At 42.5% G+C, this 19,856-nt stretch overlaps 1 protein-coding gene across 12 annotated transcripts in view; it reads left to right on the forward strand.

The window, feature by feature from the left end:
• The window catches only part of ERC1 (ELKS/RAB6-interacting/CAST family member 1), a 535,420-nt gene that overhangs the window by 493,913 nt on the left and 21,651 nt on the right, over window positions 1-19,856 (forward strand). The window contains exon 19 of one of the 12 annotated variants that reach the window (XM_055095229.2): window positions 16,438-16,558. The exons of the other annotated variants lie outside the window; for them this stretch is intronic. Coding sequence (XP_054951204.1) covers window positions 16,438-16,558 — 121 coding nt within the window. The remainder of the gene's footprint in view (window positions 1-16,437; window positions 16,559-19,856) is intronic. 12 annotated transcript variants of the gene reach the window in all.

Raw genomic sequence — 19,856 nt, forward strand, 5'->3', positions numbered from 1 at the left:
TGCCCTATGCATCTCTTCATCTGCCGGTTCATTTGTGTTATCCTTTGAAATATCCTTTGTAATAAATGGGTAAACATGAGTAAAGTGTTTCCCCAAGTCCCATAAGCCATTCTATCAAATTAACCTAATCCGAGGAAGGGATCCTGAGAACTCTGGTTTATAGCTGGTCAGTCAGAAGCACAGGTCACAACCTGTGATTGGCATCTGAAGCTGGAGGGTGGATATTGTGGGACTGAGCCCTTAATCTGTGAAGTCTGACACTGTCTCCAGGTAACTAGTATCAGAATTAAATTCTAGGACACCCAGTTGGTGTCTGCTGGAGAATCTGGGTCAGAAGAGTTGTGCCGACTCTGTGAGATTAGGAAAAACACTTTGTTTTTTCCTGCCTCTAATAATAATTAAAGTCTTCTTTGTATCTCTTCTCAGCTATATTTTTCTTTTTTCAACCACAGTGGCACAGCCACCGTCCTAAATTGGAGTGCATTTTTACAGTCCATATTTTTAGCTTTTTAATACATATATGTTTCCATAAACAATGTACAATACTGTTGAGTGTGATATAAATTTAAAATATATGGTCTCATACTACTTAGGCTGTCAGTTCATTATTACTTACTGAACTCAGGCCCTCTAGTCATTTGATAATAGAAGAAAACATATTCTTGACATTTTTCAGAGAGGGTGATTCTTAGACCATTTTTTTTAGTGGTCTAAGCCCTAAAGAAGCCTTCTTTAAAGGAAATAGATTGAGGTAATGTCAAGGTGGAACACTATTATGGTACGAAGTGTCTTGACGTAGCACTAAGAAAAAGGTTTTATTAAATTCAGGAGTTTTTAAAATTGATACGCAATAGAAATACATATTTTTGGAGTATGGATAATTTGATACATTCATATGCTGTGTAAATATAAATAAGAATAATTGGGATATCTATCACCCTAAATACTTTCCTTTCTTAATGCTAGGAACCTTGAAATTCTCTTCTAATCTTCATAAAATGTACAACAGATTAACTGTAGTCACCCTATTGATCTGTGGAACACTAGGTCTTCTATCTAACTATATTTTAACCCACTAATCAGCCTCTCTTCAGCACGCCCCAACCCCCTTCCTGGCCTCTGAAGTTCAGTTTTAGATTTCAGCATCTTCTCTGTTTACTTTAGGATGCTCCCGTATCTGACCACTGTTACTTAGCTTTCAGAATCGCCGATCACTGAAATTCCAGGTCCAGGGGTTCTGCACTGCCCTTAGGACTTCTCCTCATGTGTAAGATGTGCTGGTTGCACCGCCAAGCCCTGTTGCCATCTGTGGGACAGAAAGCCTTGTTAGTGCCTCCATGAATCCAGCACTGACATTAGCTCACGTAGAACTAACATCTACTCAGGGAGTTGCGTTAGTGGCTCTTAAGAAACTCCATGAAAATTGTGAGAAAAATTCAATGAGAACGTTTTTGACAAGTCGCCTTTCCCTTGTATATAAATGCGAACCGTTTTTCATTTTCAAAATTTCAAACTTTTTCATAGAACTCAAGGATTTGAGTCCTGCTTCCTTTGAGAGGGGTAACAGTGAGTTTTACATAAACACTGTGTATGATTTTAAAAGGCAGTACTGAACATGTGCTACACATTAATTCCTTAGTTTCGAAAGATGCGACGGAGTGGGAAAGTTCGATATCCACAGGTGCAGATATTGGAAAGACCACACTCAGGTATGTGATCTTTCTCATAGCTGCAAGTGACTGTGTTCAGCTTTCCAATCAGGTGAGGAAACATTTATGGGCCTCCTGTGGCTCTCTTATTCATTCACCACTGTGCTGTGTAACACAATTTCCCTGCAACAATAAACTTCAACTTTGCAATTTGTCACCAGTGCAATGGCTCATGTAGTTATAAAGTGAACGTGGTGACCAATTTGGGGCGTAATATTGTTCTGCAGTCAAAGTATCCTAATTTGAAGAAATTTTATGTATCGTGATTTTACACCAACTGGCCAAAGTCAGATAGTCTGATTAAATAGATTTGGTTTTGGCTAACTATATGTAGTTAATTCTACACACTTTAAATATTTTGGTTTGCAGGTATTTTTTGAAGGCTTAAGTATTTGGTTTCTGTTTCGTTGGGTTTCCTGTCTGTAGATTCTACCAAGCGTATGTTGTTGAAATAATTCAGGGCCACCTTACCCCTAGCTGCAATCTTGTCAAGTTCCAGCAGCTGAGTAAACTTGGGTCAGGTCAGATTTGAGACACCCTATGACCAAGAAGATATTATTTCTAAATATCTTGTATACATTGAAGAACAGCCATTATTTTATCTCTTCAAGGTAATTTTCTTATCTAGTTCATGTTATGTGTTTTACTTGTTTTGAATTTTATAAAATTGGAAGTTATATTTATAATATTGTTGTAATGTAAGGCCAAGGGGGAGCACACATCAGAAGATGGAATAAGCAAGCAGCAGCTCGGATCTGAGTCTCACAGTACTCCAGATGCAGTGAGTGGTTCTGGAGCTGTACTTCTCAAAGAGGGTGGGGCCCTCAGCATCACCAGAAGAACTGTGTTCTCTTGCATTCCCATCCCCATAATTCTAATAATCTAGAGAAAATGAAGAGAGAAAAAATAAGGTGAAGCCAGGAGTGAGCTCGCAGGCACTGTCAGAGATTTAATTATTGTCATGTGCTACATAACAATATTTCAGTCGAGGACGGACCCCATGTTCCACAGTGCTCCCGTAGGATGATAAGACCATATTTTTACTGTACCTTGTCTATGTTTAGATATGTTTGGATCCAGAAATACCACTGTGTTCCAGTTGCCTGCAGTACGCAGTACAGTCACATGCTGTACAGGTTTGTAGCCTAGGAACAATAGGCTGTACCAGACACCCTCGGCGTGTAGCAGCTATACCACCTAGGTCTGTGTAAGTCAGTCTGTGATGTTCCCACAACAAGACCTCCTGACGATGCATTTCTCAGAATGTATCCCCACCATTAAGTGACATGTCTGTAGTATGCAGTTTATAGTACCCCACGATATTAAAACAGAAACAGAAAAAGAAATTACTCCCTCATGGGTCCTCATAAAGAATCTGATCGTAAGCAGCATCTTCAGCATCCTTCCATATGTACAGCCGTGAGGTTCAGAAGACTTCTTTTTTTAAGAAACATCTCAGCAATATCATAAGCCCAAAGTTCATCTCATAAAAACCGTTTTCTAGGAGACCATAAATATTGCTACTCAGATATCTAATATATTATTTAATATTGGGAATAAATTTTCAAGTCTTTGGAAAGATTTAGGCAGTACTCTCTAAATATTAGTTGTCTCAACCATTTTTTTATACATTAAGCAGCAATATGTTTAGGATCTAGTCTTTGACAGATAACAGAATGCAGCTATTCAGTGTTCAAGTATAGAGTCATACACTTTAAAAGTTAATCGAAAAAGGAAAAAAAAAATTAGCCAAGTATGGTGGTGCATGCCTGTGGTCCTAGCTATACTTGGTGGCTGAAGTGGGAGGGTCACTTGAGCCCAGCAGGTTGAGGCTGCAGTGAGCCAAGATAGCACCACTGCCCTCCAGCCTGAGCCACAGAGCGAGACCCTGTCTCAAAAAAAGAAAAAGAAAAAGAAAAAAAAGTTAGTCAATCTGCCCCTTCCCCTTAATGGTGGCTGAGGAATCAGCTGGCATGGTCAGTGAGGCTGGTGCCAAGTGTTCAACGGATATAGCCAAAATGACTGGCAGGACAAAGGCACTGGGTTTGACCAGCATGGTTGGCATATTTGGTAGTGGAGCTGGTCCTCAGGATCATGCCCTGGGCATTTGGCAGGACCATGGATTCTGCTAGCATAGCTGGTGTGTTTGTCATGCTGAGACCAAGAAGCCAGCCTAAATGGCCAACATTTTGGGGAGGCAAGGGCTGAGGATTCAGCTAGCATGAGTGGAAATAGCAGGCCAGGGCCAAGAAGGTGGCCCACATGGTTGAGAGACTGGTTACATACCAGGAGATCAAGCAAATGAGTAAATATATTGGGGCTAATATATTGAGGATAGTGTGTTTGTTATTATAGGAGATAAGAGTACCAGATATAGAAAGAGTAAAGACAAACCCTATCGTATTGGATTGTTTTTAGAGGTATTGATATGAATTCACGGTTTTTAACAAATAAATAGATTTAGATTTCTCTGTGTGTATGTGTGTTTATATATGTGTATATGTGTATGTATACACATATACACGTATGTATTTTCTTTTTTTTTCTTTTTTTTTTTTTTGAGATGGAGTTTCGCTCTTGTTGCCCAGGCTGAAGTGCAATGGCACGATCTTGGCTCACTACAACCTCCACCTCCCAGGTTCAAGCGATTCTCCTGCCTCAGCCTCCCGAGTAACTGAATCGGATTACAGGCATGCGCCACCATGCCCGGCTAATTTTGTATTTTTAGTAGAGACAGGGTTCCTCCATGTTGGTCAGGCTGGTCTTGAGCTCCTGACCTCAGGTGATCCACCCACCTTGGCTTCCCAAAGCATGTATGTATTTTCTAACCTTATCTGCTGAAGGGACCTGGAAGCAGTGACACCCAGTAACAGAGAGCTCACTTAGTGCTCAAATGTTGGTCTAGATGCCTTTTCCCACCAGAAGGAACCGGAGCTCTTTGGGGAAATGACTGAGTTTAGGGCTGTGTGTGGGAAAGCACGTGATAATCCCAGAACAGTTTTATACCAGGAAGTAAGGAAGCATTCCAAGAGTGGTGGGGATGTATCAAAACAACATGGGGAAAATCTTGAGGCATTCGAGCATCAAAATAAGTAATGATAGTAACAGATTATAACAACTAATATAGAGGGAGTATTGCCTAAATCTTTCCAAAGACTTGAAAATTTATTTCCTGTATCAAATAATACATTAGGTTTCTGAGTACTTGGGCAGCAATATTTAGTTTAGGGTCTCCTAGAAAATGGTTTCTATGAAATGAACTTTGACATTATGATATTGCTGAGATTTTTTTAAAAAAAGAAATCTCTGAACCTTATGGCTATATATATGAAAGGATGCTGAAGATGTTGCTTACAATTAGACTTTTTATGAGGACCCAGGGGGAGAAATTTCTTTCAGATCTCTGGACTAGAAATAATCAATATTCTATTGAATAAAATAGAAATCTTTGAGTCTGTGATGGTATAAAGAAGTGAATGAATGAATGAACAAGTAAATGGGGGAGAAAGGAAAACACCCTGTGGTTGAATGCCAGCATAATGTAGACGGAATTATGGAATTAGAGAATCTGCATTTGGCACCATTATAGTAGTGACTGATTTAGGCAGGTATCATCAATGAATGTGAAAACACCAGGTGAAGGTTGACTAAGAACAGACTATTTGCATAGACTGAAAGTATCTCGTCAAACACACAAAAATGTATGTCAGTTAATTAGCACAAAGTATTTATAGTTAATTTACATTGGAAAAATCTGACGCATACCATCTAAACCAAGTGATTAAGGTTAGCATCTCCAATAGTGGGTCACGTCAATGTGTGCCTCTTTATCATAGGCACAGAGAAGAACACAGGTGGTACTCTTGCCAAACAATCACCTGAATTTAACACCAGGAAACATACACAGAGTGATATAGATAGAGACACAGATAACGATACAGATAGAGACAGATGTGTATACACATGTATATTTATCAAGATAGAGAATTAATGAATGAATGATATGACTAATGTAAAATGTTAGCAGTTAAGGAATCCAGGTGAAATCTATACCAGAATAGACTTAAAGATTTCTGTTTTATTCAGTGAGTTATAATATTTTATAATCATTTATTTCAATGCTCAAATTCTCCAAGATGTTTCCCGCTTCCTTCTAATATATGCCCACTACTCTTGGAAAACTTCCTTACTTTCTGGTATAAGACGTTCTTTTGAAATTATTTTAAAATAAAAAGTTTTTAAAAACTTAGTAAACTAGGATTAAGATTTTAATCCTCTTGTGAAAATTGAGAGGCACAGGAGTATTGAAAATACAAGTATTAGCCTAAATAGCCAACCCCAAGGTAACACCCACAGGCAGCCGCAAAATGGTGCCGTGGCAGGTGGAGCTTTGTGTGGGCTGAGTCGGTGTTACCCCATGAGCAGTGCTGCCAGTTACACCAAGCTCCACCCATCGCTGCACCGTTACAAGAGGTAAATACGTTTGAACGCGACATCCATTTCATTACCATTACAGTGTTTAATTGTAAACATTACAAGAAGGCAGGTTTAAGTTTAACAGAAAGTGAAACTTCCTAGATCTCTCCACAAAAAGAATGGGCAGCCATATTTGAAATAAGTCCTTTTGACTGGAGAGAAGCTACTCAGTTGGGTTATAAAAAGGATTCAGGATTGCAAGATGATTTGAGTCAGCTTGTTTCTAAGGTGGTGGTGGTGTTGTTTTTCTAACCCTGACTGTCTATTATCTAGTATAACAGGGATGTATAATAGCCCCCTCCTCCCAGTTTTAGGACAGTATTTGAATGTGACATCCTAACTTGAACTCCATAAAAAATAAATTAGGTAAAATAGTTGAAAAGGGGAAGAAAGGAGAAATGAAAAATGAACAATTGTTTTGAAAAGGCAGTTTTCATAGGATAAAGACTTGCCTAAACGATGAGGAGGCCCTTTTTTTTTTTTTCATTTTTCTAGTTCCACTTAGGATAGACCAAGATAATATATTAAATTACAAAAGAAATATTTTAGTTAAACATAGGGAACAGCTGTCTGACTATAAAACTAAGCAACATGGAAAAAATTCAAAAGAATGTTGTAGAATTTCCTTTTGGAGAGTTTTAAAAACTAAGGTTGACTCCCCATCACTTAGTGCCCGTCCCAACCTCACCATACTTGTCAATATTGTACCCATTTGATAGATCATCTCATACAATTAGCCATATGGATTATATATGAATATGAGACATGTATAACCTGTATGTTGAATGATTGAATATTTTTGAAAGTGCAGCTTTCGTTTTTAAAACCTTTGTCACCCAGGAATTTTAGATAAAGCCAATGTTTTTGGCTCTAAAATTGAGACTTTGAGCCGGGCACAGTGGCTCACACTTGTAATCCCAGCACTTTGGGAGGCTGAGGCAGGCAGATCACCTGAGGTCAGGATTTCGAGACCAGCCTGGCCAATGTGGGAAAATCGTGTCTCTACTAAAAGTACAAAAATTAACCTGGCGTGGTGGTGGGCACCTGTAATCTCAGCTACTTAGGAGGCTGAGGCAGGAGAATAGCTTGAACCCAGGAGGCAGAGGTTGCAGTGAGCTGAGATTGCACCATTGCACTCCAGCCTGGGAGACAAGAGCGAAACTCTGTCTCAAAAAATAATAATAAAATAAAACTGAGCCTTTGTAGCAATGGGTGGTTGTTTTAAGCCTTAATAAAGAAATGTGTTTTAATTCCAGATATTAACCAAAAGGCACCTAACATATATTGCTAAAACTACCCCCAATTCAGCAGGCATAGAGACATAAAACACTAAACTTAAGAGAACAAAATGGTAAATAGGACTTTATCAAACTTTAAACTTCTATTCATCAACACTGGGAAAAAATATTCACTAAATACATACATACACACACAAAAACACATACACACATGACAAAGTACTTGTATTGAGAAGATATTTTAAAAGTCAGTAACAAAAGATATTTAACAGATATTTAGTATCTATTAGATACTTAAAACAACATAAGTTTTTAAATGGGCAGAAGACTTGAACAGACTCTCCAAATATACAAAGTAAGCACATGAATAAGTGTTTATGCAAATGAAAGCCACAAAGAGATAGTACTACAGTATCACTAAAATAGCTAAAATTAACAAAACTGACAGTACCAAATGCTCGTGAAGATATGGAGCAACTGGAACTCTGATACACTGTGATGAGAGGGTAAAATGGCATAATATTTTAGAAAACTGAGAAGCAGTTTCTTATAGATGTACGTCTCTCCTGTAACCCAGGGATCCTATTCTTACTCAAAAGAAATGAAAGCATATGTCCACAAAAAGACTTGTACAAGAGTGTTCATAGCAGCTTTACTGGAAAAAGTCCAAAAGTGGAAACAACCCAAATGTCCATTAACAGGAGAACAGGTATTTTTAAATGATCATATATCATTAATGGAATACTACTCAGCAATAGAAAAGAATGAACTACTAATACAAACAACTGAATCTTCAGAAACACTGTGTTAAGCAAAAGAAGCCAGACACACACAAAAAATTATGTACTAAATGTATTATTCCATTTATGTGACATTCAGGAACAGAATAAATTATGGTGGTAAAAATTAGAACAGTGATTACTTACAGGAATTGACTGAAAGAGGATAAAACAGAACCTTCTGGGGTAATGAAAATGTCCTATATTTTGACTGGGGAGATGGCCATGTGGGTAGGTAAATTCATCAAAATTCATTCAATTGTACACCTAAAGATCTGTACATTTTGTTATATGGCAACGTTTAAAAAAAATACTCCGCCTCCAGTCTCCTTTTGAACTGTTTGAAGTAGTACAACTGATAGGCAGATTCTGCTAAAAAGCTAAAAATATAATTTTTCTCTAGAGTACAAACTTCTTTTTTTTTTTCCACCGTAAATGCCAGCCTCCCATCAGAGGCTGAACCACAGTGGAATCAACTTTCATCAGCCAGCCCCTCTGTGGCTCACTGAGCTTTGGATTCCAGGTCCCTTTCCCAGCACTTAGTCCCATTTTTAATTTTCAGGAAGTATTGTTCCAAAACTTGGCTCAGACTTATCCTCTCCTTGGATTCCTTTCTCCATTTGTTTTCTCGGTTTTGCTCACTTACTCTTTAACTTGCACCCCTCTTTTTCCAAGGTGGTGGATTAGGGGGTGTTAATGCTGGGGCAGTGTTAGGCACAGAACCTAGGAGTCATCTCCCTCACTCAGGGACCGCATCAATCATCAGTCACAGACATGACAGTTCATTCTTCCCTCCTGAACGCGCCTGCACAGATGGGTGTATCGCTCAAGTAGCCAAATGGATGTAGCTGTTGGGGGACAGGGCCTGAGGGGCAGCAGGGAGAGAAAAGAACAAAGAAAGAAAAAAGAATGGTTCTTTGTGGGGCAGCAAACTTTCTTCTGGTTCCCAGCCTGAATGTTTCTGATCTGGTTTTCTTCTTTTTGTGATGTTTGAACTTGTTTCCTCAGCTCAGATGCTGAACTCTTGTCCAAAAAACCTAAGGGCAGCATAGTGTGAGAGACTGTGGGAGGCAAGTCCAGCAATCCAGCAAAAAGAATTGCAGAACTGTGAAGATAAATGTGTGTCCGTATCAGGACTGCTCTGGAGAACGGGAAGAGAGGGGTTGGGGTGCTGAGACTGTGTGTGTGTGTGTGTGTGTGTGTGTGTGTGTGTGTGTGTGTGTGTGTGTGTGTGTGTGTGTGTGTCTTGACAAACTGATGAGAAACACTATCGAGTAGTTTTCTCCTCTCTGCTCTCACACACAGTCTGGCACTTTCTTCTTCTGTGACAGCTGCCATTAACTTTTTAATACGAAGACAAGGGTATCTTGCCAATTGGATGTTGAAATCTCTGGCAAGGAAAAGCTTGCTTTAAAAAAAAAAAGGAGGCAGGGAATATGGGGAAGGTTGGGCAGACATACCAAAGGTCCGGGGGAAGACAGGGTACTAAGTTGGACCTTACGATGCAGAATGGCTGCCTTGTTTCTGATAAAATCCCCTCAGATGAAGTTGGGAAAAGAAAGAGGAAATGGGGATGTGAGTATCAGGGAGATAAGGAACTCTTCTACATAGTTGAAATGACACAGATGTTAAGTATTATTTGCAATTCTCTCCTGATGGATGTGAGAACTCGTCATGGAGTTTTGGTGTATATGTGGGACCTTGTGCTAAATGTAGAATAATCTTGTTTGTGCAGAAAGAGAAAGAAAGAGAAAATATTAGGAGACCTCTGTAGACCAAAACATTATGATACAAAAGATTGTTCCAGTCATTTCCTTCCATAGCTTATCTCAGAGAAGGGGAGTTCTGGTGTTCGTGGCGCGCCTATCAGGTCTTCCCCTCACCTCTAAACTAGGGCAGCTCTTGATCCTTATTACTGGTACCTACCCCAAACTCACCAGGTCTAAATAAAACTGAACATAAAAACGTCCTATTGTGAATTCAGTTCTCATGTACCTTCAGCTTTGCAGCAAAGAATGCAAAAGCCTTTTTTTTTTTGAGACAGAGTTTCGCTGCGTTGCCCAGGCTGGAGTTCAGTGGAGCGATCTCAGCTCACTGCAACCTCCACCTCCCAAGTTCAAGCAATTCTCCTGCCCTCAGCCTCCCGAGTAGCTGGGACTACAGGTGTGCACCATGACGCCCAGCTAATTTTTGTATTTTCAGTAAGAGACAGGGTTTCACCGTGTTAGCCAGGGTGGTCTCGATCTCTTGACCTCATGATCTGCCCACCTCAGCCTCCCAAAGTGCTGGGATTACAGGCGTGAGCCACCGTGCATGGCCACAAAAGCCTTTTTTAATCTAGTTTTTATTAGCGTGGCCTCACACTGGACTCTTTAAAAGAGTCCTAAAATATGAATATGGAATATTTTATAAAAAGCTCAGCATTTATGGAGATCTTAGTGTATTTTAGCTGCCCTAATTGCCTTTTTCCTTTGTGTTGAACGTGTTCCCGTGGGAGAAGAAAGTTCACCCTCCTGAGTCCCTGAACTCCTGCAGGAAGAATTATTTACCATCCTGGAATTTTAATGAGTCTCGACAATTACTATAATCCAGGTCATTGAACGCGGGTCTGTCATCGCCAGTGTCATCTTCCAGAGATGATGCTCCCCCAACTAAGCTGAGAAGAAAATGAGTCCTTGTGAATGCCAAAGAGACATGAGTGTGACCTGCACCAGTGCTGCAAACCTAAAGCCAGTGGGACTAGAAACTGTGGAAATGACAGTCTTCCGGTCCGGTCAGAGCATCTGAAATAAATTGCCCACAGTTTTCTTCCAAACTTTTAAATTGTTTACAAAAGGTTTGGTGGTACCAATCTTACTGAGACGGCCTAGAAATACAAGTAACGTAAATTTCTTACAGAGTGTCTACAACGGTGCATGCCAGAGGCACTCAGCACACCTGAAGGATGTGAAGCTCCTGTAGGAACAGTAGCTGTGTACAACAGTAATCTCTAGACAACCAACGTAAATTTAAACAAAAAGGTGTGAGACCACACACCCTTCTTCCAGTGGGGCATAACTGCCCAGGTGTAAAATCAGACAGGAACCCTGAAATATGAACCATCTCCAGTTTGCAGACAGACATTGCTGCCATTCTCCACTTGACTCCCCTGTGCCCATGCCTGAAAGCCCCGCTTCCCCTAGAGAGTTGGGGGCAGTGCGGCCACAGCCTCTCTCCCCGCAGTACCACCTGGTCCCAAAAGTCCCAGCCCTCCACGGCAGCACTAGTGAGGCCTCCTTGCTATTGCTGCTGTTACTCCCTGAGCCTTCTGGAGAATCACCTGCATGGCCTGTGAGAATGTCCTGTTGCTGGGGCCACTGCCACAGTCGCGGGTTTTCTCCCAGGCCCCCTTCTGGTGCCAAGTAGGAAAGATGGGACCAGGCTAATTCTGTTGCCACTGAGACAAGTGAAGACATATCCTGATGTCTGGAGTTGGATCTCAGAAGGCGCCTTCCAGCGTATAAACTGTTATGAAATGGTGGTTAGGTCCTATGGCACTGCACACCAACAACACTGTATTACCTTGCTCCGGACACCGTAACAAAATACCACAGACCGCGTGGCTTAAGCAACGTAAATTGATTTCCTCACAGTTCTGGAGGCTGGAAGTCCGAGATCAAGGGGTCGGCAGGGTTGGTTTCTCCTGAGGCCCCCTCTCCTTGGTGTATACATGGCTGCCTGCTCGCTGTGTCCTCACATGGTCTGTCCTCTCTCCCTGTGCTCCCCAGTGTCTTTCTGTATGTCCAGATTTCCTCCTGTTATAAAGATACTGGTCATACTGGATTTGGAACCACCCTGCCTGCCTCATTTTAACTTAATCGCCTATTTAAAGGCCCTGTCTCCAAATGCAGTCACATCATTCTGAGGTTCTGGTGATTTAGGCTTCCACCTATGAATTTGGTGGGGACACAGCTCAGCCCACCACAGACATTATGGGTAAAATAGGCTCATGGCAACAACTTCCGAACCTAACTACTGCTTGGGTAATTGTTAAGGGTTTCAAAATAACTGACTGTCAAACAAGCTCTGGAAACTGCATTCCAAATAAACTGTGGGGCTCTGCCTGTTAAAAGGTAGGGGGTCCTGGCGAATCTGTTATGTCCAGTAATTACTGAATACTCCCTTAGGGGCCATTCAGGGTCTGCTGGTTACTTCAATAAAGAATGCTGTAAGAAAAGCACTGAGTCTCTGGCCCTTTCTAAAAGAGTTGTGTAAGAGACATAAAGCCATAAAATATGAAGTAGGTGCTTGTTTAGCAAGTGAATGACATCAGGAATTTTCCAGAGATAAGATTATGGTATTCTTCTACGCTGTATAAATGCTATCTTCCTGCTTTGTTCACCTCTTTTTATACAAAAGACCACCTAGGCACAAAAGGAAGTGCCCCTACCTAGCATAGGCTGAACGAGTGAAAGAGAGTCGTTAATTTTAACACTAAAGATAACAGATCTTGCTGTAAAGTGCAACGATGCTTAATAGCCCTAAAGATCAGGTTGTGATTGATGGGATTTCTCATGGTGTTCTTGTTAAAGATAAATAGTAGTTTTTAATGTTATCAGACTGGAAACATCTTACTCTTTTCTAACGTAAGCTCTAAAGCAAACTTCGGACACTAACATCTTATTGCCAACTTAACAGAAAAGTGTGATGGGATATTGGATAAGGCTCCGACCTGCGTGCCTGAAATTTCAGTGGTTCGGTTTGTTCCTTTGAATGAGGCATCTCTCTGAGGCACTGCCTTTCTAAGTGCAAGTTTTCTAGGAAGGGCAGCGTGTTGTCAGTTTCTCCTTAGAGTGCCCAGTGTATCTAGGATGATACAAACAGGAAGAGACTGGGAAAAGGAGGGTTCAAAAAAGGGAGGGACCCAATGGCCAGATTAAAAACCAGCTTAACCTCTTCATTGTATCCCAGGCCTGATGATTGAGCATCTTTATTCTTAGGATTCTCCAACTTTAGGCTACCTGATACATCTAGAGCAGCAGTCCCCAACGTTTTCGGCACCGGGGACTGGTTTCACGGAAGGCAGTGTTTCCACAGACGGGGAAGGGATGGTTTCAGGATAATTGAAGCATATTACATTTATTGTGCACTTTATTTCTGTTATTATTCCATTGTAATATATAATGAAATAATTATACAATTCACCATAATGTAGAATCCATGGGAGCCCAGAGCTTGTTTTCCTGCAACTAGACTGTCCCATTTGGGAGTGATGGGAGACAGTGATAGATTATCAGGCATTAGATTCTCATAAGGAGCACGCAGCCTAGATCCCTCGCGTGCGTGGTTCACCATAGGGTTTGCGCTCATATGAGAATCTAATGCCTCAGCTGATCTGACAAGAGACGGAACTCAGGCAGCAATGCACGCAATGGAGAGCGGCTGTAAATATAGATGAAGCTTTGCTTCCTGGCTAGCCCTTCACCTCCTGCTGTGTGGCCCAGTTCCTAACAGGGCCTGGACCAGCACACGGACCCAGTACTGGGAGTTGGAGACTCCCGATCTACAGTATGTGAGAAATCACATCAACCTTTTACAAGGATTGAGCCTAAATTTGAACCAAAAAATACTTACTTCTAAAAGTAAGTAAGCCACAGATAGATGTCAGAATACAACTAGCAAGAAGGTAAAGACTCATGGAAAAGATGGAGTAATGAGTTTTCTTAGCACTGTATGATACGACAGAGAAAAGCTGCAGGGGGAAGGCTTCACGAAAGCAAAAAACTCCAACTAGAAATAGCCTGCAGGGGCCAGGTGCAGTGACTCACGCCTGTAATCCCAGCACTTTGGGAGGCCAAGGTTGGTGGATCACTTGAGGTCAGGAGTTCGAGGTCAGGAGTTCAAGGTCAGCCTGGCCAACATGGTGAAACCCGTCTCTACTAAAAATACAAAAATTAGCCTGGCATCGTGTTGCACACCTGTAGTCCCAGCTACTTGGAAGGCTGAGGCAGGAGAATCGCTAGAACCTGGGAGGTGGAGGTTGCAGTGAGCTGAGATCATGCCACTGCACTCCAGCCTGGGCAACAGAGCAAGACCCCGTCAAAAAAGAAAGACAGAAAAAGAAAGAGAGAGGAAAGGAAAGGAGGAAGAAAGAGAGGAAAGAAAAGAAAGGAAAGAAAGAGCCTGCAGGCTCTCAGGGATCACTGTTCTACTGTTATTTTATAAGGCAAACCAGGGATGAGCTGTATTTAGCCACAGATTATTAAATCTGGAAAGAATTTAGAAATCATCTAATCTCCCCTTTATACACATAATGAAGCTGAGGACAGAGAGGCTCAAGATGGTAAAGCTAAGTGGCAGAGTTAGAACTAGACATTTCTTCCATTTCAGACCTTTTCCCACTACTTCCCTGTGCAACCTTGGGAAGAAAGTCCTCTTAGCCTGTCAGAGGCATCTCTGTCTGTAGCTGTTCTCCTTCACGAATGTTAACTCCTGCAGGATGCCGCAGGGACATTTGCCTTCTAGTGCAAGCAGAGTGTTTCAGGAATGCGTAACAGCAGATAGATACATGTCTGTGCTAGGTGTTGTGCACTAACCAAGCACTATGGATTTCTTGCCGGGAGAAAAAGGAAGAGTAGATAACTAAGAATATCTTACTAAGAGGCTCCTGCAGAGCCATGACTCCACGCAGCTCTCTTCTCCCTGTCCTGCTGGTGGGAGCCTTGAGCCCAGCTCTTGAGCACTGTCTGGTGTGGCACCCTGCAGGCTGCCAGCAGCTGTCATACGGGCATTGGGATCGTTGGAAAGTGCTGCAACATGGGAGTAGCTGGGGCAGCTGTTGATTGGGAGCAGCCTCCACGGGCTGTGTGCAGTGGGTGATTCCATGCCTTTGGCCTGTGTGGAGCTCACTCTCTCCCTTGGCTGCTTCGGAGGGGTGGGCCCACCACCCTCTCCAGCTGTTTTCTCAGAAAGAGAGGCAAAGAAGAAGGACCTGGCGGTCCTTCCAGAGTGATTGCTGTGGTGCGGGCTTCGCCTCCCCTCCGTGTGGGAATAAACTGTGTGAAGCCTTGTGGGGCCTGGAGCTCCGTGGCTTCACCCACACTTTCTGGGGGAACTGCACTCACAAGTATGGAGAGCCTTAAGCATTCGTTGAGCCAGACTGGACTGGAAACGTCCCGGGAGTCCCTCATTCTCACACCTCTTCACCTAAGTAAACACACAACAAAATTCTCTGAGCTTTAGGGGGCTGTGGGAATATTTTTCTTTCAACCCCAACCTTCCCCAAGAGCTTTCAAATCACATAAAGTACTGTTTTCCCTTTAGCAATCCAAAACTAGTAACATGCAACTCCAGGCCCCACCCCACCCCCATCCTCCTCAATGCCAGCCAAGTCAGACACAACTTGCCATGTCCCTGTGGTGTGCCATGAACTGGGCAGGTATGCCCCGGGGTCACTCAGAGCAGCCCACAGGACCCTAGAGCTCTGGCAGCCATGGAACCCCTTCCATGGCCCTTGTGAGTTACTGGGCCAGGAGTTTGTATCACATCAAAGGGTCATTTCGTCATCTCACCAGGGAGTCAGGAGATACCACCCAGAGAATGTATCAGATTTATACTAAAAAAAAGAAAATTCAGCAAGATCCATAGCTCTCTGTGGGCGCCATTCCAGTTTCTCCCTGTCACAGTGGCCCTAGAATCAGATACCACGCACTGGAAATAGCAGAGTGCAGCCCTGGACGTAGAGGGTGCATTGAGCACGTGCCACTGTGGCTGGGGGGAAACTTCCTTCTCTCTTCCCGCCTGGCCTGAGAGATTGCCTGGACGTGGATCAGGCTTTGTGCTGGTTTAGCACTTAAATCTCAACTGCAACAAAGCCTTGTTCTTACCACCCTGACAGTTTCAGCATTAGGTTTCTTATTAGTTGTTTGGGTTTGGGGTTTTTTTTTGTTTGTTTGTTTGTTTTCTTCATCTTCTCCCTTTTGACACTTTTCATTTCTAAGAGCCAAACCAAATACGCTAGGCGGACTAGCTAACCTGGCTGTGTCTGCGATTCCCAGAGCCCTGCTGCTGCTCTGATGGGTCCCTTTGGTAAGGAGGGAAATTTTTCTCCATTTTTATAATGACGAGCCCTTAATTTGAACGTCTCTGTTCACTTCAGTTAATAGATTTGTAAGAAGTAATGTGAGATATTACCAAATCAGCTTAGACAACCGGATTAAAAATCTGCCTCACTGGGAAATCTGCTTCTTTGTTTAGAATACTCCACACTTTCTCAAGCCTGCATCTGCAAATCTTTGGCCTGATAAAGACTTCCAGAGTCCATCCGTCCATCTCTTGCTTCAGGACTGTACTTCATCCAAGCATTCCACACAGAAGGGTAACTGGCTTGTTCTTTGAGTGGGATACCACGTCACAGTTCCTTTGGTGTTCCGGGGACATTTCTGTAGAAGAGGTGGTCCCCTGTTTTCTTAGTGCATAGAGGCTCATCAGACCAATGTAAATCTCCTGTTGAGTTTTATTTTTTTAATTCTCATTTTTGTCTCTTATAGTCATATTTTCTGTTCTCTTGCCAAACTCCCGTTCTATTCAGCTCCCTTCCCAGCTTGTTCAGAAAAGGTATAACACCCACATCAAGATAAAACCTGCTGAGCATGGTGGCACACACCCGTAGTCCCAGCTGCTCAGGAGGCTGAGGCAGGAGGATCGTTTAAGGCCAAGAGTTCAAGACCCACCTGAGCAACACAGCGAGACCCTTTCTCTAAAAAATTAGAGAGGTATAACTTTTCAGGAAAGAGGATAATCTGGAAAGTTGCTGTAGGCACAGACTATCACGTAGAAAAAACTGAAATTATCTCAGCTAGGGAAGAATGCTTTAGGCAGGAAGACAGCCAGAATTTTAGAAGTGTCTAGACATAAGTAAGTTAGAAATTAAGATATGAGTATGTTGGTGACATCTGCAAATACAAAATATAATCATCAGAAAGCAAACATTTGTTCTGGTTTTTGTCCAGATAACGGTTTAAAACTGAATTGTTGTATCTATTGTAGTGCGTGGTTCCAGCTCCTGCTATGCACGAGGAGGTTAATTTGGAGCGACAGGTGTTAGCAACACGTGTTTCTTGGTCCTGTAGATTGCCACTGACCCCAATTCATTTGTCCACCTTTGCTGGGGTTACTTGGTCTCTCAGTTGTTGACTTTCACAAAATAATGGTTGACTCTAACCTTGCAAAGAATAATAAACAACTGTGAGTGGTGACAGCTGGAAGAGGTCTGACAGCTAACAAGACCAGATTCCTTGTAAAGCTTTCCTCTCAGGTAGGGGAGACTTCCTCTTTTTCTCCATGGAGAGCTTGTGCACCTGGATGCAGTAGAGCCTGATCCTCTAACCACTGGCCAGGCGTGATAGATACATATTAAGTTTTCCTACAACAGATAGATCTATCAGTCTAACCTGTGTACCTGGCCCTGTACCTGTTGAGACCTCAGCTGTCTTACTTGTAAGGTTAGAGAATGGGACTAGTAGTTCTTGTAGCTCCCTTCCGGGCTGATGAGTCTAAATTTCAGAATTGGCCTGTTTTGGGTATAGCATTTGTAGGTCTCGTTGTTCCATTGTTGGGTATTTGCCTGAGCTGCAGGTCGGGGATAGGGGACAGGGTGGAAAACTAAACGATAATTTATGTTTTTATATAGATTCACTAGAAATCTTAACTGTTTTATTTCTTTTAGGGCTGGGGGCTGCCAGTGCAGTTGCAGAGTTTTCAGTGCCATAGCTGGGAAGCAGAGAAGCTCTTGATTTGTTTTTGTTTTGTTTTTAACCTTTGAAAATGAATGGTAGAAATATGTGATGACCTAACATTAAAAAATCTAGGCCAAGCACAGTGGCTCCCCACTATAATCCCAGCACTTTGGGAAGCCAAGGTGGGAGGATTGCTCGAGGCCAGGAGTTCAAGACCAGTCTAGGCAACATAGTGAGACCTCCTCTCTACAAAAAAATTTTAAAATTAGTGGGGTGTGCTGTCATGTCACTGTAGTCCCAGCCACTCGGGAAGCTGAGGTGAGAGAATCACTTGAGCCCAGGAGGTAGAGATTGCAGTGAGCCGTGATCACACCACTGCACTCCAGCCTGGGCAACAGAGTGCAACCCTGTCTCAAAAGAAAAAAAAAAAAAAAGAGAAGAGAAAAGGAAGGAAGGGAGAAAGGAAAGGAAAAAAGGAAGGAAGGGAAGGAGGGAGGGAGAAAGGAAGGAAGGAAGATAAATCTAGCTACCCTAAGGCATATGACTAGCATTCACTCAATAAATATTTAATGAACACTTATTACATGCCAGGCATAAAGTGTTGTTGATAATACAAGAAAGTAATTACATACTTGAGTTTCCCTCCCATCCAGGGAATCTCATCTTCTATCATGAGGGAAAGAAAGGAGGAAGTCCCTTTATATCACCACTTGAATCTGGAGGAGATGACTGTGAACTATCAAATTGTTAAGCAGTGGAATTTTGACTTTGGATAGACAGACCCGAATGGAGCCAAACTCTTGTTGTTTTTTGTTTGTTTTTCTGAGAAGGAGTCTCACTCTGTTGCCCAGGCTGGAGTGCAGTGGTGCGATCTCAGCTCACTGCAACCTCCGCCTCCTGGGTTCAAGCAGTTCTCCTGCCTCAGCTTCCTGAGTAGCTAGGATTACAGGCACGCACCACCATGCCCAGCTAATTTTTGTATTTTTTTAAGTAGAGACGGGGTTTCACCATGTTGATCAGGCTGGTCTTGAACTCCTGACCTCGTGATCCACCCACCTTGGCCTCCCAAAGTGCTGGGATTACAGGTGTGAGCCACTGCGCCTGGCCCAAACTCTCGTTTTTATTATGCCATTTTGTTCAAAGTTAGTTATGGGAGAGCAGTAACATCTTACTTACTTTTGGTCTAAGCAACAGCCTTTCCATCCTGTAAAAACAAATTCATACATTGCCTGGCAAAGGAGTTCATCACAAAGTAGGAAGGGGAGCTGGGTGTGATGGTGCGCACCCGTAGTCCCAGCTACTCAGCGGTCTAAGACAGGAAGATCACTTGAGCCCAGGAGTTCCAGGCTGCAGTGAGCTGTGATCTCGCCACCGCACTCCAGCCTGGGGGACAGAGTGAGACTCTATCTCAAAAAAAAAAAAAAAAAAGGACAGTGAGGGAGAAGGAGAAGTCCCCACAGCAGCCTCACAGCCATTACCACTTCCGGCCCACTTGCACAGTCTCTGCAAGTGCAGACTTGAAAGGAAAGAGGACTTTGGAGTTAACTTTAATGAGTGGGAAATAACCATAGGATAAATTCTTCAAGAGCAATTTTAGTTTTCCCTGGTACTAAGTGCTAAAGGGATTCTGTAGAGTCAAAAAGTGACCAGATGCCTGTAGAAAAATAGATGCCTGGGCAAAAAAGATTGAGGTTTAGAGGGATTGCAGAGGGTTAGAGGGATTCCAGATCCCTCTGACTGTGTAAGTTTTATGTCTTATTCAATAGATGCTCTTACGGCAAAATACATTTCCATTTATTCCAGTTGTGTGAAATTCCAAACTAGGAAGTTATTTTATGTCTTCGTATCTCCTAAGAAGCCTGCAGATTCAAGTTAGGGGCTTGTGGGCCAGACCTGGCCAGGACGAGCACCATTTCCACTTGATCTGTCAGCTCCAAA

Source organism: Pan paniscus, chromosome 10 (genome assembly GCF_029289425.2).
Source record: "Pan paniscus chromosome 10, NHGRI_mPanPan1-v2.0_pri, whole genome shotgun sequence".
Classification (NCBI taxonomy): Eukaryota; Metazoa; Chordata; class Mammalia; order Primates; family Hominidae; genus Pan; species Pan paniscus.